Genomic DNA, 18,909 nt, shown 5'->3' with positions numbered 1-18,909 from the left:
TCGTGAAGCAATAGGGTTGTGCACTATTGCTATTAAATCAACAGTCCAGAAATAGCATTGTTCAAAAAAGCAGAAGAACCCAGAGAATTGCCTAGAGGTTGTTCTCCTTAGTGTAGAGAAGGCTAGTGGAGATTTAATAGCGGGGTCCAAAATTATAACCATTTTAAGAGACTGGATACACTAGAACTCCCCCATAACATAGTTCACAGGGGACATATCTTGAAACTGCACTGTAGATGAGATCATTATCATATTAGGATCCAGTGTACTTTGCAGAAATACATCTGGCTGGGTATAAAAGATAAGTGCACATGCATATTTTTATCTCCAAGATCAATCGGCATTTCCTTCCAGCCCTCTCGGCCTTTTGACTAAGATCAAGTGTAGTATCGACATGCTGTGCTTGGTTGAAGTCATTAGGTTACATTTCAGCTTCATTTGAAGCAATTTTTAAAGGCAGCATCTTGGTCTTTGGGATTAGATGCAAATGAGATCAAGCCTTGGAGGAGGAGCTATATCTATTCCAATCAGCTTGGATCGTGTAGATCAAGCCCAAGACAGGAGATGAGAGCCTTGTCTGGTCAGCTTGGATCGAGAATGTCTCAACTTGTTGAGACTCTGAACCGGATTTGACTTGATGGAACAAAAAAAAAAGGATGTGTATACATTGGGCCCACTCATAGCTGTGTCTTTTACCAGTGTCTAGCACTCAGACTATATGTAAAAAAAAAATCCAGCAGGAGTTACAGGACAGCTAGCAGCAATAGAGCTGGGAGATTTACTTCTTTCCTAACAACAGCACAAAGGTCAACTGAAATACCTTTAAAGCTGCCTCTGCAGAACTCACTAAACTGGAAACCTTCCTGACTGGTGTAGTTTTGCGCCAGACTGGACAAATATATTTATGTGAAAACATAGGGGTCCTGCATTTGACTGAGTTCCATGCTATAGTGTGGACCCAGTAGTGCCGCACTATAACAAGGGGCCAGTGTGAAAAGAAAGAGTTTTCACTAATGGTAGATTAGGCAACCAGGCAAAGCCAGTGCAACATAGTTGGCAAAAGAGCCACAGGGGACATGAGGAGAATTTGTTTTTGATGCAACGAGTTATCTGGAATACAATTGCAAATGGTGGTAGAAGCAGATTCAATAATATCTTTCAAAAGGGGTACAGAATTACAGGGCTACAGGGAACTGTGCAGAGGGGTGGGATGAATTGGATAAGTCTTTCAGAGCCAGCACAAGTATCATGGACCAAATGACCTCCCTTGGTGCGGTACAGTTCGAAGAAACACATCACTTCATTCCAAAATGGTCAGCTGTAAACCATCACAATATATTTTTTTCTGCGGCTCTGTGTTACACCGAAGTAATCATTCAGTGATATGCTTAAGAGAGACTTCTTGTTTTCTAAAGGCATGCATGATGGTACAGTCTTTTACAGACCACATAGTCTCGAGTTTAAAGAAAAATCCATTTCCTTTATGATCCCCCTGCATTGTAAACTCCTTGTTCCTGGTGAGTCAGAGCCAAGGAAGAATCCGCTTAAAGCAAGACTCCTTCTTTTTGTGACACAGAAAAGAGCCCAACCCCTCCAAACAGCTGGTTACAAACATATGAGAGAAAATCAGTTGCCTGCACATTTCACCAGAGGGCAATGAATAGGAGGGGAGGGAGAATCAGGGGGAAATAACCACAGGAAAATGAGGCAGCGTTAAAATAAAAAAGCGCCCCAAAATTGAACAATATTCAACTATGTCTAATTAAGGATGGTCAGAAAATGATTTAAGCTCAGCTCAAATTTATGCAGACTAATTGGTCATCAGTTAATCAAATCATGCTCAGTCCATCAATATGGAAACATGCTGCTCTCTAAATTAGATGGACTGTAATTAGGAGTCAAGGTCTTCTGCTCCATATGCTCATTAATAGTGCAGAGAAGATGCCATTAGAAGATGCTTGCACAGTATTCTCAAGCACATTGATGCAATGATGAACAGCAAAATACTCTGCCATTTAACAGTTAAACAACTTGATGTTGAAACCATTACTAGGTACAGAGCTGCTGAAATATTTTGGCAAGCAGGAGAGGAAGAATGGCTAAGAGTTACAGCTGAAAGTACATTCATTTGAAGAGATGCACAATTAATTCAGTCCTGCTGTACTTACTGCACTGGTTAAGATAAATAAACACTGATGTTCCCTGAATTAGAAACTGTTTTGACACATCTGGAAAAGACAGGTGCACACATCACTCAGTCATTAGCAGAGAAAAGGGCTGAACAAGGTGACTTTAAAGTAATTGCCATTCCAGATACAAGAGCTGAGGATTGCATTTCTGTTCCACAAATGATTCTTGAAACTACAGCTAATTGTGTTCTCTTAAAAGTCTCTGTCCCTGACCTTAATGCATATTTGTCTCGCAATAAAAGCACTCTCCAGGCCCACTCTAGCAATCGAGTCATTATGAACTGAACTCAAGGTCATGTTAAAGGGGTACCTTCCCCATTTGGAGCTTTTGAGCAGATCTTGTTTTGTGGAATTTGCCACATAAACTATTGCTACAAGTGGCTCTGTAATATGGTCAATTCTTTCACTGCTGAGTTTATCCCATTTCTTTCCCAGCTGGATTCCTCAACCAATGGCTACAGGGACCAAGTCTCAGATAGGTGAAACAGGTCTGTGATCAGAAAAATGAATGTACACACTTGGTTTGGTTAAGATTTCCCTTGACATCTCTAGAAAGCACGGCGCACCTAGGATTAGTACCATTATCACCAACCACAATTTATACATTTACTCCTGGTAGCACCCAGTGATAAAAAACAAAATCCTGGGCAGCATGGTGGCACAGTGGTTAACACTGCCACCTCAGCACCAGAAACCCGAGTTTGATTCCCAGCTTGGGTCACTGTCTGCGGATTCTGCATGTTCTCCCCGTGTCTGTGTGGGTTTCCTCCGGGTGCTCCAATTTCCTCCCTCAGTCTGAAAGATGTGTTGGCTACATGCATTGGCGATTGGCTAAATTCTACCCTTAGTGTACCCAAACAGGCACCAGAGTGTGGTGATTAGGGGATTTTTACAGTAACTTCATTGCAGTGTTAACGTCAGCCTACTTGTGACACTAATAAAAAAAAGCAGAGTCTTGAATACTTTAGTGAAAACTGTCATTTGCTGGATTTATTTTTCTGGTTGCTTCCAATGACATTCTCTGTCTTTTAAGTAAAAGGCAGCACGGTGGCACAATGGTTAGCACTGCTGCCTCACATTTCCAGGGAGCTGGGTTCGACTCCTGTCTTGGGTCACTCTCTGTGTGGAGTTTGCACGTTCTCCCCGTATCTGTGTGGGTTTCCTCCAGGAGCTCCAGTTTTCTCCCACACTCCAAAGATGTGTGGGTTAGGTAGACTGGCCATGCTAAATTGCCCATTAGTGTCAGGGGGACTAGTTAGGGTAAATGCATAGGGTTATAGGGATAAGGCCTGGGTGAGATTGTGGTCAATGCAGACTCGATGGGCCAAATGGCCTCCTTCTGCACTGTGGAATTCTATGATTCTATGATAAATGGACAATGTACAGAATTTTTACATATACTTCCACAAAAACATGTTCAACGTGTCGCTGCACCTGATAATAAAATGAAGGTTCTTTAACAGCAACAAAAAAAAAATCACTAATGCACATCCAAGCCAAGTTATAGTTTTCTCACTAATCTTGCCAAGTATAAGGAGCATAGGGATATTCATCACTTAGGTTTGTGACTACAACTCACATGGCTGTGTGAGCCACTGTCATTACCACAAATCTCCAAGGGATTTCCTGCTTTTGTTTGGCTCAAAACACCAAGGCCACACTTGTCAATGCCATCAAAAACAATCTTTGCAATTATGAGCATTAGCTTGTTATCCTCCCCAAGGTTTCTGCAGCATTAACTGGAAACCATTCCATCAATGTGATCTTTGGCTGCCCTACACACTTCCACTGTTAGCAGCTGCCCTGTTGGTAGCACTCTTATTCTGAGTCACAAGGTTCCAGGTCACAAAAGTCAAGGTTGACACTGAGACATTAAACTGAGGCTCCAACTGCCTGCTTGGGTAAATGTAAAGAATTGCATGGGCCAGAATTTTAAGGATGGTGTGGGCTCAGCCCACGCCACCCAGGAGTCTGTAGGGAATGCATCCCCACCAATTCCAGTCGGCCCAATACCATTTCATGCTCCAATAAGCATTGGCTGACAGAAGGCAAGACTTCTGCCCATCACCGGGAGTAAGTCGTGCCTTGGAAAGCTGCTGGCCAATTGGAAGGAAAGACCTAGAGGGGTCACTAGCGGGGTGATATAGAGATCAATGGGTCTTATGGGGAAGCCGCTCCCAGTGATAAGGGGCTTCCAATGAAGGCACCCCCCTGCCCTTTCTTGCCCGACATCAAACTTTGTTCAGTTTCCAATTTCCCCTCCTAATCTATTATCTACCCCCCCAGCCTAAAAGTTGGAGCTGGGCAGGAATAGGCCCTTACCTTAATTGGTTGAAGGGCCTTAACTGGGGCAAAGATGAACTTTCCATCTGAGGCCCTGCCTGCCCCTGCATAAAACCGCAGCCAGGTCATGGAGGGCAGAATTCCAGTGGAAATCCCATCCATACAATTTTATGCTTCTCCCACCTCAGAGCCCACCTGGGGATGGGGATTTGCGGGGGGGGAGGCGGGGGAAAGACTCCTGACCGTGATGCTATTTCAAAGAATAGTGCTCTAACCATATTTATCCCTTAGTCAGAATCACAAAATAACAGATCAGCTGGTGATGATCACACTGCTGTGTGGGACTTTCCTGTGTGGAAAATTGGCTTCAGCATTTCCTACTTTATAACACTGACTCCAATTCAACAGTACTTCATTGGCTGTAAAATGCTTTATGACATCTGGTGGCCATGAATGGTGTTATATAAATGCCAAGTTCTTCTTTCTTTTTATACATACTTGTCCTAAATGTCTACAGAAAGGCTTCTTCTGACAATCGCCTTCTAAAGACCCAAATGCTTTTAGCCTCGATCCTCTCCTTTTGCTAATATGTTCTGCCTCAGAAACGTTATCTGTAGAATGAAGTCAGTTCCCATTCATATCCATTGATGACACCTACCTCTTTCTCTACCTCATCACAACCAGTACTCTCAACTCCAGGATTGTCTCAATGTTGTCAAAGACTCTCCAATATCTAAGCCTAAAACTTCTTCCCAAATTATGTCAGTGAATATACTTCAAAAATACTTCACTGGCCTTAAAGTGCTTTGAGAATTTCAGTGATCATGAATGGCAATTTATTAATGCTTTGAAGTCAGTTCCAGTTAAAATACTGATAATATTCACCTCAGACTGAACCAAATGGTGAGAAATGTTACTGTCCTGAACAATCTCAAGCTAAATTCTAAATCCTATAAACAATTCATAACCAGGAACATTCACTTCGAACTTCACAATTTCACCGGTTTCTTATTTTACTGTCACAGAGATCCCCAACTATGCTGGTTATTTCCAAACACATCTTCACTGGCAAACTAAGATCCGCCCTACATAAACTCGTAACAATTTCTAAAACTCTGCTTGTCTGATCCTATCCTGCATTAGGCCCCACTTACCCATACCACTGTCTTCCCCAATTTCAAATTGGTTCTCTGCCTGCGATGCAATTAATTAAAACTCCTGGTCTTCATTTAGAAATCCCTCCATGGCTTTGAACCACCATATCAAGCAGCTGCTTTAAGACATGCCCATCACTCGTCTAACTGTGGCCTCCCCTTCCTCATCGTGGTCCTGCTATTTGTAACTCTTCCCCTAAAATTTTCTGCTTAACTACTGCATATGCTTCAACCTTAAAATCCAAAATACTTCACCAAAACCTTTAACCACTGAAGCAGTTTCCTCCTCCAACATATCTAATTCCTCCAAGCTTTAAGAATAACTCTCCAGATTTTGATGCATTGTTAATGGGTTTTGTAAATGAATCATAGAATCCCTTCAGTACAGAAGGAGGCCATTCGGCCCATCAAGTCTGGACCGACCACAATCCCACCCAGACCCTATTCATGCAACCCCACACATTTACTCTGCTAATCCCCCTGACACTAGGATAAATTTAGCTTGGCCAATCAGCCTAACTGGCACATTTTTAGACTGTGGGAGGAAACTGGAGCACTCAGTGGAAACCCATGCAGACACGGGGAGAATGTGCAAACTCCACACAGATGGTGACCCAAGGCCAGAATTGAATCTGGAACCCTGGAGCTGAGAGGTAGCTATGATGACCACTGTGCCACCGTTCTGCCTGAAACATCACAGTCTTCACTCAAGTACTTTTTATACTTTTATACTTTCTTTAGCTCCTAATTTAAGATGATGTTTTTGCTGGAATAGGGAACTCAGAGCAGGCTTGGTTTGTGTAAATGCCAGCAAGTCTATTAAAATTAATTTGTAAGTCAGGAGAAGCAAATGGGAACAACGTATCATTATTGGTAACCATGGTATTGCTCTCTCTCTCTCTCTGAACAATACTGCCTCTTTGAGGAACTGAAAATTACACAGGGTCATTTTTAAGCTATATAGAAGACAGTCGGTCATTTGAAAAACGCTTAATCGCTCCCAAGCCATTTGTCCAACAATTCAGCAACTTAACAGTTAAAATAAAAAAGCTTTAAAAAAAAGTTTCACAATATTTAAAAAATAATGAAATGTGTCTTGTCCTTTCAGGTGCTGCCTCATTTTTTCTGCCTTGTCCTATCTTTAACTAAATTACATTTTAGGAATTCCAGATGGCTCTTTATGATGCTCATATAACAAAACTGATGACTTGGAGAAGCAACCGAGCACCATTAACATTCACAGGGTGAACGGTTGCGATGGACAGTTTACTTCTTAAATGCACAATAATTAAGGTTTTGGTTCATCACAGATTCATATTTCAATACTGCAATCAAAATGGGTGTAACTAGATTTTAATCATTATCATGTCAATTATGTGGTAATGTCATTAACCAGCGAGTGATCTGCAGATTAGTCCAAATTAACAGAAAGGACAGCAATAAAATATAAATAACTATTATAGTGATTTAGAGTTATGTTACAGATGTCAACACAAACCTATCAAAGGGTCTGTAGGAAGTGATGAGCATTCTAACATTATACTGTGGGCTTCAGGGAAATGGGAAAAGTAAGATCTACTTGCTATCCAATAGAAAATATAGATATAATGCACTCTCTGAATAATCTTCTATACGCTCATGTGACAAATCTAAATAATCTGTTTATCATATGATGCCTTCTATTCAAAAGTCTTAAATTCCTTCAGATAAGAAAACTCAAGAGATAGTAAGATTTAAGAAAGGATATTTTAACCCCAGATTTTTAAAAAATGTTATTGCATACAAGCAAAAACAAAATGGTTCTTTAATCACATTCAGGCTAGACAGTAATATTGTCTCTCTTCCCAGTTTCATCCTAACTCTCCAATCTCCATCATCTGCATGCTATCTGGTACTAAGCCCAATTTCTCTCTTATCGTTGAATTTTATTCTCTTCCCACCCCCAATAGAAGATTTCAAAGCCCATATAGACCAACACTCCAAGTCTTGATCCCACACTATCCACAAAATACTCAAATCATATATCTTAGTTAGAATTCTCACTCTCCCAATGATGCCAATTCTGTGCTCCCCTTCCTTTCTCTTCATCACAGCTGACAAACCCTTCAGCCATCACATCTGAACCTCTTAGAATTCTCCTCTCCAATCCATCCTGTTTGCTATATCTCATCTTACAGTTACAAAGTAAATTAACCCTCAAGATTTCATAACATGCAAAAGGAACTCTTGGGTGAAAATCATAGCATCCTTACAGTGCAGAAGGAAGCTATTCAGCCCATCAAGTCTGCACTGATCACAATCTCCCCCAGCCCCCAACCCAGAACCCACATATGTACCCTGCTAGAATCATGACACTAGGGGGCAATTCAACAAGGCCAACCCACCCAACTCGCACGCCTTTTGGAAGTAAAATGGCAAGCGTCTTGACAAACTGTACTGTTAAGTTACCAGTTCTTGCATTTTTTAAAACATGCAATAAAGTTTGTTTAAAAATGTGAAATATTGTGTTGTTCTTTTAGCTAATCATTGTTGTTCAAATTGCTTTTTAAGCGTTAACGGCCTCTTCACAGACACTGATAATACCTTCAAAGACTGTCAAAGCCTACATCCTTGCCTTTTCCTTCAGTCAGCATCATCCCCTCACCCCTCCCCAGTTCCTCTCCTCATTCTTTTAAACTCTTTTCTACCGTTAGCGATGTTTTGCCAAGTACCATATAAAGCTTGCTGTTGAGCATAGGCCTTCCATACAGGAAAATATATTTCACATTAGTGCACACAAAATGTCGAACTGTGATTAGCAAATTCGGTAGTACAAGTTTCTTTTAGTGGAACTGGTTTCTGTTTCAATTCAGAAGATACCAGTGTGAAGCACAGTTGGACTAAGTTTTGGTCTTCAGAGTTTGAGCTTTAGCTCAATTGATATACAATTGATCTCAATTTAGCACTAAGGAACCTGAAGCCAAACACAAGTCTTAAAATTTTATAGCACAGAAAGAGGCCATTTGGCCCATCATGTCTGCGTGGGCCATCAAGCACCTAGATATTCTGATCCCATTGTCCAGCATTTGGTCCATAGCCTTGAATGCTATGGTGTTTCACATGCTCATCTAAACACTCCTTAAATGTTGAGGGTTCTTGCCTCTACCACCCTTTCTGTCAGTGAGTTCCAGTTATCGCCAGCCTCTGAATGAAAGGGTTTTTCCTCAAATCCCATCTAAATCTCCTGCCCCTCATCTTAAATCTATGCCCCCGGTTATTGATCTCTCCACAAAGGGGAAAAGTTCCTTCCTATCTACCCTATCTATGCCCTTCTTGCACCTCAATCAAGTTCACCCTGAGCCTTCCCTGCTCTAAGGAAAACAACGTCTAACCAGTTTCTCTTCACAGCAGAAACATCAGGTGAATTGCCTCTGCACACTTCCAGTGCAATCACATCTTTCCTATAGTGTGGCAACCAGAACTTCACATGGAACTCTAGCTGAAGCCTAACTAATGTTTTAGACAGCTCCATCAAAATCTTTTTGCTCTTTTCTTCTGTGGCTGGAATTTTCTGGCCATTTGCATGAGAATTTGGCACTCAACCAAATCTCTGTTCACTGCAGTGGGACCAGAGAATCCCACTAGTGTGAACGGCTGGAGAACTCCCGCTTGTGTCTTGACTAATAAAGCCAAGTATCCTGTATGCCTTCTTAATCACCTCATCTACCCATCCTGCTGCCTTCAGGAATCTTTGAAAATGTACCAAAGATCCCTATTGTCTCTTGTTCTTCCTAGCACCCTATCATTCATTGTATATTCCCAAAATGCATCACCTCACATTTTTCTAGGTTAAATTTCATTTGCCACTGTACTGCTCATTTGACCAAACCGTCTATTTCATCCTGTGATCTAAGACCTTCCTCCTCACTATTTACCACACCATCAACTTTTGTGTCATCTATGAACTTACTGATCATACCTGTCACATTCATGTTTAAATCATTAATGTACACTACAAACAACAAGGGACCCAGCTATCACATTAGCTGTTTTCCACTCCTTTAGCATCTCTAGTATGGCCAGAAAGGATTTGGAAATTAGCGTCAGAACCCTTTCAATATCCTCCCTTGCCTCATACAGCAGCCTAAGATACACTTAATTTGGGCCTGGGGATTCATCCACTTTTAAGATTGCTAAAATCACTAACAACTCCTCCTTCTGAATGCAAATCTGTCCAATTATGCCATTGCTTTCTATACTTATGCCATCTTTTTCCAGAGTGAGTACATACGCAAAACACTCACTTAATACCTCACCTATGTCTTTTAGCTCCACTCAGCGATTGCCACTTTGGTCCAGAATGGGCTCTACTCTTTCCCAAGCTACCCTCTTGCTCTTAATATACTTATACAGGAAAGAGGTTTGATGGATGAGGAGCCCAGAGTAGGGTGTGTAGATATTCTGGGTTATGTCAATATCAAAAAGGTGGTGGTATTGGGCATCATAGAAAGCATTAAAGTAGCTAAGTCCCCAGGGCCTGATGGGATCTACCCCAGAATACTGAGGGAGGCAAGGGTGGAAATTGCTGGGGCCTTAACAGAAATCTTTACATCCTCATTGGCTACAGGTGAAGTTCCAGAGAACTGGAGGAGAGCCAGTGTTGGTCCATTGTTTAAGAAGGGCAGCAGGGATAATCCAGGAAATTATAAGCCGTGAGCCATTCATCAGAGGCAGGGAAATTATTGGAGAAGATTCTTAGGGACAGGAGTTACTCACATTCGAAAACAAATGGACTTATTAGTGATAGTCAGCATGGAAGGAGAGGTCATGTCTCACTAACTTGATCGAGTTTTTCGAGGAAGTGATGAAGATGATCGATGAGGGAAAGGCAACGGATGTTGCCTACATGGACTTCAGTAGAGCCTTTGACAAGGTACCGCATGGTAGACTGGTATAAAAGATGAAGTCACATTAGGAGCAGTGAAGAAGTGGCAAGATGGATACATTCTGGCCATAGAAGACAGAGGGTAGCAGCCAAGGGGTGCTTTTCTGAATGGAAGGCTGTGACTAGCGGTATTCCACAGGGATCAGTTCTGGGACCTTTGTTGTTTGTAGTATATATAAGTGACGTGGAGGAGAATGTAGCTGGTCTGATTAGTAAGTTCGCAGGCAACACAAAAATTGGTGAAGTTGCAGACAATGAGGACGATTGTCAGAGGCTATAACAAGATATAGACTGGTTGGAGACTTGGGCAGATAAATGGCAGATGGAGTTTAATCCGGACAAGTGTGAGATAATGCATTTTGGAAGGTCCAATGCATGTAGGAATTATACAGTAAATGGTGGAATTCTTTGGAGTGTTGACAGGCAGAGATATCTGGGCATACATGTCCACCAATCACTAAAAGTGGCAACACAGCTGGATAACGCAGTCAAGAAAACTAACAGCATGCTTGCCTTCATCAGTCAGGGCATTGAGTATAAAAATTGGCAGGTCATGCTGCAGCTGTACAGGACCTTAGTTCAGCCTCATTTAAAATATTGTGTACAATTCTGGTCGCCACACTACGAGAAGGGTGTGGACGCTTTGGAGAGGTTTACCAGGATGTTGCCTGATCTGGAGGGTATCAACTATGAGGAGAGGTTGGATAAACTGGGTTTGTTCTCACTGGAACGATGGAGGTTGAGGGGTGACCTGATAGAGGTTTACAAGATTATGAGTGGCGTGGACAGAGTGGATAGTCAGATGCTGTTTCCTAGGGTAGAAAAGTCAACAAGTAAGGGACATAGGTTTAAGGTGTGTAGGGAAAAGCTTAGAGGAGATGTGCGACGCAAATTTTTTTTCCCCACAGAGGATAGAGACTGTTTGGAATGTGCAGCCTGGGGAGGTGGTGGGGGCAGGTACGATAACGGCATTCAAAGGGGCAACTAGACAAATACATGAATAGGACAGGAATGGAAAGATATGGACTCCGTAGCGCATACGGGTTTAGCTTAGGCAGGCATTGTGACTGGCACAGGCTTGGAGGGCGGGAGAGCCTGTTCCTATTTTGTATTTTTCTTTGTTAAAACACATTGGAATTTTCCTTTATTTTGCCCACCAGTGTTTTTTCATGCCCCCCGCTCCCTCCCCCCCCCCCCAATATTTCCCTAGGGCATCTGACCTAGAGATCAATGCATCTGACATAAGCCTCCTTTTTTCCCTTATCCAATCATGTATTCCTCTAACGTCAAAGTTCTCCAAACTTTTTGGTCCCACCTTTTACAGGAACGTGTTGGCCCTGTACTCAATTCCTTTTCTGAATGGCTCCAATTAATCTGGATCATCCTACAAGTAGCTGCTCCCGGTCCAGTTTGACCAAATCCTGTCTTATCCTATTAAAATTGCCCCACCCCATTCAGAACCTTTATTTCTGGTCTATCTTTGTTCTTTTCCCTAGCCACCTTAAATCTCACTATTATCGAAATGCATCCCTACAGACACTTCTTATACCTGCCTGGCTTCATTCCTTGAGGTTAGGTCCAGCACCACCTTCTCTCTTGCAGGACCTTTCTATATGTTGGTTCAAAAAGTTTTGGATGCAATAAGAATTCTGCCCCTTCTAAGTCTTTTGCACTTTGCCTTTCCCAATTAATATAGGGTTAGTTGAAATCCTCTAATCTTATTACCCTATCATTTTTACACTTCTCTGTCCCTCACAACACCAAGTCCAGACAGTTGAATTCAGTACACTATGAAATCAACATTTCAAGAGTGCTGCAGTGACCTTTTAAAACTTTAAATAGAATGTTTTTGATATTAGAAGGGTATGTATGGATTCAGAATAAACATCCAGGGGCAGCACAGTGGTTAGCACTGCTGCCTCACCACTGCCAGGGACCTGGGTTCAATTCCGGCCTCGGAACCTGTCCATGAGGAGTTTGCACATTCTCCCCGTGTCTGCGTGGATTTCCTCCAGGTGCTCTGGTTTCCTCCCATAGTCCACGGGCTTAGGGTGATGGAGGCGAGGTATAATTCAGATGTTTGAGGGAGGTTTTTCCACACAGAGGGTTGTGGGGGCCTGGAATGCACTTCCAAGTAAGGTGGTAGAGGCAGGCACGCTAGAGTTGTTTAAGGTTTACTTAGATAGGCACATGAGCGGACTAGAGATGGAGGGATACAGGAGACTGTTCTAAATAAAGATCAACAGCCTTGGGACATCCCTGGGAATCAATTGATTCCTATGGACCTTCCAACATAATTTATGGATCACTTGTCTTACTTCTGAGCTTCTGGGGATTCCGTAAGTGTCTGTATAAGTTGTGCATGTTTATTGATGTCTTTTAATCCACAGGTGCTTCGGTCTGCCTTGGTGTCCAACAAGGGGCATACACGCGGTGGGTTGTGTGAGAGCTGCTCTTGGATGTTGCTTCAAGAGTTGCCTAGTGCTTCACGTCGTTAGTGTACACTTAAACTGGACCATCTGACGGGCAACATGACAGCTCAGTGACTATCACTGTTTGCTGTGCAGATACACGGACTTGGGCCAGTGTCTGTGGGAGTTTGCACATTCTCCCCGTGCTTGCGTGGGTTTTGTCTGGGTGCTCCGGTTTCCTCCCACACCCCAAAAACGTGTTCTTAGGCTGATTGGTGTTAACAAATTGTCCCTAAATTAGTCTTCCCTCAATCTTCACCAATAGGCGTAGACAAAGGTCATAGGTAGAAGAGGACACTCATAATGTTAAAATGGCAGCCCGGGTTCATTGGGCCGAAGAGCCTGTTTCCCGTGCTGTGTTGTTCTTTGTTCTTATGTGTGGGTTAGGTTGATTGGCCATGCTAAATTGAGCCCAGTGTCAGGGGATTAGCAGGGTAAATATGTGGGGTTACAGGAATAGGCACAGTAAAAAGTCTGACAACACCAGGTTTAAGTCCAACCGATTTATTTGATAGTAAACTCACTAGCTTTTGAGGGGTTTCCAGGAATAGGGCCAGAAGGGGCTTGGGGGGGGGGGGAATGATTGTGGTCGGTGCAAACTCGATGGGCCAAATGGCCTCCTTCTGTACTTAGGGATTCTTTGATTCTATGAGGCAGAGTGCTGGATGTTTACAGCATAAAACACAACAACAGTGAATCTGCGCTGCAACAGGATGTGCTGATTATACACAACTGCCAGTGATTACTGTTGGACAACTAATTCAAGTATAACTACAGCTTAAATTAGAACTCACGGAGTCTAATTCCTACTTCTAGTCATTCTCTTATTTAAAAATTCCAACAGGTCTCCCACAGATTTGTTCATACTAAATGGATACATGGTTTTATAATAGGAGCATTATGCCACGTAATCAACAAGATGTTATTCTGCTTGATGGAACTGTGTCGGTCAAAGTCATCAGATCTAATTGCTTTGTCATCACATTCTGAGATCAGTCAAAGAATAATTGTAGATAGGCAGCTTGTCGACAAAAAAAACAAAGCAATTTCTGGTATCTTACCTCCACATTCTGATTGACTACCATCAATGCTACTCAAGTCTCTTCGAGCTAGAAGGAATACAGAAAAAAGGGCCATTTACTCAAATGCATATATTACTGACCATGAAATTTCAAATATCATTAAAGACTATCCACAGACAAATATTTCATGATTTCTTCTCATTCCTCTCTTCCCCCTTTTTCTGAAAGAGGTCTTCATCATTCTGTACTCCTGCGAAGGATGAGTAAGCTGCCTGTTCTCAGGCATCTGCTTCTCTTGAAGCAGTCACTCTCCTACCATGCGAGACTTCACAAATTCTCCAGTGATCATCATGTGATTTTAACAGTGTGATAAAGCAAACAAATCTTAAACACAATTCCATCATCCTACCGTTCTTCAGTTCAAGGTTTTAACACACAATCATCCTGCAATAGTAAACTACAGATGATGCACTGCCATTTTTAACAATGCCTTTGCATTGTCCAGTCTTAAGCGAAGTAGCAATTGCTGTTACTCCAAAGCACTAGCTGGTAGATGCCCATTATATGAAAGCAATCTTGAGATGAGTAATGATACCTGGTAAGAAAAGCACCTTTATAATTTTCTTTATTTGTGTTTTCTCTCCCCTTCACAAACCAACTGGGGTCTAACATCTTCTACAAACTCCAACAGGGCAAGTGATATGACCCAAACTAAGCATAGAGCAGCAATAAGGCTAAGGGAGAAGGATAAATACAGTGTCCATTTCAGTCCACTGACTGTGCTAAAATCTCTCTTGGAACTGAACTCACTGATTTTTGGTCCACATATTAAACTGAATAGCAAGCTATTGAGAGCATCTGAACCATTTATTTGAGAAGGTGCACCCAAGTATGGGTAGGATGGCAAGGGGAAAGAAAATCAACAGATAATGAACTATAAATCTTTTATGCAGAGGGTTTTGAAAGTAATCTTGGAAAGCTGGCTTTATTTTGCACAGATAATCATATCTATAGTCAGGGAAGCAACAGTAATCTGGAATGGCACTAAGCTGAAGGGGATGTGAACCATTGACACTTGCTTCATTAAAACCTATACTGTTAACTGATCTCAGTTGGAATATTACTGGACAAGGGAAGTAATCAGCCAGCAACTCCATTTCTGAGCATTATTCGCTGACCCTTCCTGGAGAGAGCTGATGTTTGTATATAAATGGTCTTGAATTTCCCGTGGCTTAAGGAATCACCATCAGAGTACATGAAGGCTGTTGAAATCTATGCAATTACAGTATAACAATGAATCACTTCAGGATGAAATAACACATTTGAAAAGAATTAACATGATACGCCAGTCTGTGCTGGGTATAATCAGAGCCTCTCTGCAATATCACACACTGAATTCTTACTCATAGCCGTCTTGCTAGGGAAAAACACTAAAGGTCAGCAGAGGTCATGCTAGGGTTTCCTCCCCTCTTCAGTTTCAGGAGAGGATTTCTGATAGAAATTCAGGAAATCAGCAGATTAATGGAAAAAAGATTCCCATAAAGCTTTACAAGATATTTAATAGCCATTAAACAGGCTTGGTGAGAAATCACACGATGATAATGTCTTTAAAACTTAATGGCACTAAGCCCTAACAAAAATTTGGAAATGGCCAAGTAATGAAAATGATTCAACAATGTGTTCAAAGAATCAATTTCCAAAAAGTACAAGATCCACAACATGCCAAAATCACACCAGAAATTATAAATTAGGCTATAACTTCCTCCAGAGATGCATAATTTGAGTTAAATATAGCTCCTATCACTTTATAAAATACAAAAGAATGGGCAACAGGATGATCACTTGAAGAGAAAGAGTAATTATTCATCTCCAAGTTAAAATGAACACAAACATACTTCCAAGCAACTCTGGGTTAAGGGTAAGGGATACGAGCATAAGGATAATGATACCAATGGCCTGCCCACTCTGGTGTCCAGAGCCTAAAAACTCTGCAGAATAAAACTTAACTTGCACTATTTCAAAACAACACAATGAAGATATGGAGGAAGATTTGTTTACCAGGATTATCAAGACCAGTATAAGAAGAAAAAGGTGAGAAATAGGGTCAGCTTTGCTTTTTAGACTAGTTTGCAACAAGAGAAATGCGAGCATTTATGGGGCGGCGATAGTCTACTGGAATTATCGCTGGACTATTAATCCAGAAACTCAGTTAATGTTCCGGGGATCCGAGTTCAAAACCCGCCACAGCGGATTGTAGAACTTGAATTCAATTTAAAAAATCTGAATTAAGAATCTACTGATGACCATGAAACCATTGTGGATTGGTTCACCCACCTAGTTCACTAATATCCTTTAGGAAAGGAGATCTGCTGTCCTGGTCGAGCCGAGTGCGGCTTTGGAGTCACATGTAATGTGGTTGACTCTCAACTACCCTCCTCTGAAAAGGGCAACTAGGGTTGGGCAATAAATGCTGGCCAGCCAACAACTCCTTTATCCCACAAATGAATTTTAAAAAGTCAGTTTCACTTGAAGTCATGTTTGTATCCAACCAGTTCACCGCCCTCCCACCATCAACCTATTGTAAAATATTGCAGGAAGCCATTGCTTTACATAATTTACAACCGGAGGAATAAACATCTCTTGATTCCTCATTAAGCCTATTTTTATGCTGCTGTAGTAAAATTCTCTCTCCGTCCCACACGAGGGCAGTAAAGTCCTTCTACCTGTGAATCTTAGCTGCAAAGCTACAAACGTTCACAAGAAACCTACACTTCTGTTCAGGGAAATGGTTCAGTTTGTTAGTTCATCACATTAATAGAGGATTGGATTTTTTTTTCCCCCCATTATTAGATCAGGCATTAGGATCAAGAGTGCAACATAGATTGAAACATTGTGCTCTGCTGCAAGCTGCATCTTAACCCTTCCGTTGTCAACCCAAAGGTTTAATTTCTCATAATAAAGGGACCATTTAGTGCCAATCCTTGCACACTTTCTGCTAATCCTACATCAGTAATTAGGAACAAATTTGACAAAGGGCCCACATCAGAAATAATGATTCATTTGCACACTGCTAGCTGATCTGGTGTGCTGCAACAACAACTTGGACTTACATAGCATCATTCAAGGAGTAAAACATTCCAAAGCTCATCACAGGCTCCAGCATGTTATCAAACGCCTGTGGCTCCAAGTCACGTAAGGAGATAGCAGAGGAGAGAGAAGAGACGGAGGGGTTTAGAGAGAAATTGCAGAGCTCAGAATTCACAGGCTCACCAATGGTGAGGCAAAGAAAATAGAGGATGTGCAAGGGGCCAGAATAAGAGGAGCGCTGATATTTGGGAGGGTTGCAGAAGGTTAAAGAGCAAAGTCATGAAGGGATCTGAAACAAGAACATGAATTTTAAAATAGAGCCGTTATGGTACCGGGAGCCAGTGTACGTTAGCGAGCAGAAGGGTGATGTGTGAACAGGAATTGGTGTAAAATTAGCACACAGGCACCAGAGCTTTGAGTAAGAAGTTTACAGAGGACCAAAGAAATGAGTCAGGCCCACAGCTTTGGATCTTGGGAGGTAACAAAGGCATGGATGAGGGTTTCAGCAGCAAATGAGCTGAGTCAGGGCAGAGGCATGCACTGTTACAGAAGTGAAAGTAGGCACTCCTGGTGATGGCGGGGATATGGTATTGAAAGCAAATTGCAGGGTTAAAAAGGACATGAAGGTTGTAATCAGGCTAACCTAGTCTCAGGCAGTGGTCAGGTACAGAATTACAGATAACAGCCAGGGAAGGCAATGCCTTCAGTCCTCCTCATATTTAATTGGAGAAAATTCCTGCTCAACCCATATGGATGTCCACCAAGCAAGGGGACATCAGAGACAGTGGACAGGTCTAAAGAAGTGGTGGAGAGGTAAAGCTGGGTGTCATCAGCCAAGGGGCAGCATGTGGCAGAAAGACAGATCCTTGAGGAACTCCAGTAATGAAAGCAAAATACTGCAGATTCTGGAAATCCGAGATAAAAACAGAAAATGCTGGAAAAATTCAGCAGGTCTGACAGCATCTGTAGACGGAGAAAGAGTTAACATTTCAAATCCGTATGATTCTTCTTCAGAGCTGAAGAGAGAGAGAAATGTGATGGATTTTATACTGTTTAACAAGGAGTGCAGCAGGTGGACCAAAATGGAAGGTGAAGGATAAGAGAAAGAGATTTGATAAAGGTGTCATGGAACACAAGAGAAAGGAACTGCTAATGGTGCTGATAGCAGTATAAAAGATAGCAGAACCTGTTAATAACAGAGTAAGGGTCAACGCTCTGTGAAGACAAGGGGGACCCTATTGTGGTTCTGAGATGGAGGGAAGGGGTGTGATGAGAGGTGTGGGAGACGGGTCAGTCACAGTTGGACATCCTGTCACAGTGGGGGAGAACCCCCAATTCAGAAGAAAGGAAGACATGTCAGGAGTGCAGTTTTGGAAGGTAGCATCATTGGAACAGATGCAATGGAGGTGGAGACACTGGGAGAATAGGATGTAGTCCTTACAGGAAGCAGAATGTGATGAGCTGTTGTCAAGGTAGGGTGTAGGAGTTGGTGGGCTTATAATGAATATCGGTTGACAGTCTACCACCAGAGGTGGAGACAGGAAGGTCAAGAAAAAGGAAAGGAAGTGTCAGAGAAGGACCATGTGAAGGTGAGAATGGGGTGGGAAAAAAAAGGTACATTTTCTAGGTCCAGACAAGAGCATGAAGCAGCACTAATACAGTCATTGATGCAACAGAAAAATAACTGTGGGAGGGGACTGGAGTAAAACTGGAATAAGGAATGCTCCACAAAAAGACAGGTATAACTGGGGCCTATGCGGGTACCTATAGCCACACCTT

General features: G+C 42.1%; 1 protein-coding gene across 1 annotated transcript in view; it reads right to left on the bottom strand.

Moving 5' to 3' along the window:
• Positions 1-18,909, bottom strand: part of rps6kc1 (ribosomal protein S6 kinase polypeptide 1) — a 154,151-nt gene that overhangs the window by 101,545 nt on the left and 33,697 nt on the right. Inside the window, exon 6 of the mRNA XM_080200515.1 lies at positions 14,083-14,130. Coding sequence (XP_080056641.1) covers positions 14,083-14,130 — 48 coding nt within the window. The remainder of the gene's footprint in view (positions 1-14,082; positions 14,131-18,909) is intronic.

Source organism: Carcharhinus amblyrhynchos, chromosome 12 (genome assembly GCF_965287045.1).
Source record: "Carcharhinus amblyrhynchos chromosome 12, sCarAmb.v2.hapA, whole genome shotgun sequence".
Taxonomy (NCBI): Eukaryota; Metazoa; Chordata; class Chondrichthyes; order Carcharhiniformes; family Carcharhinidae; genus Carcharhinus; species Carcharhinus amblyrhynchos.
The sequence above is the reverse complement of the archived record's forward strand: the minus strand, read 5'-3'. Positions and strand labels throughout refer to the sequence as shown.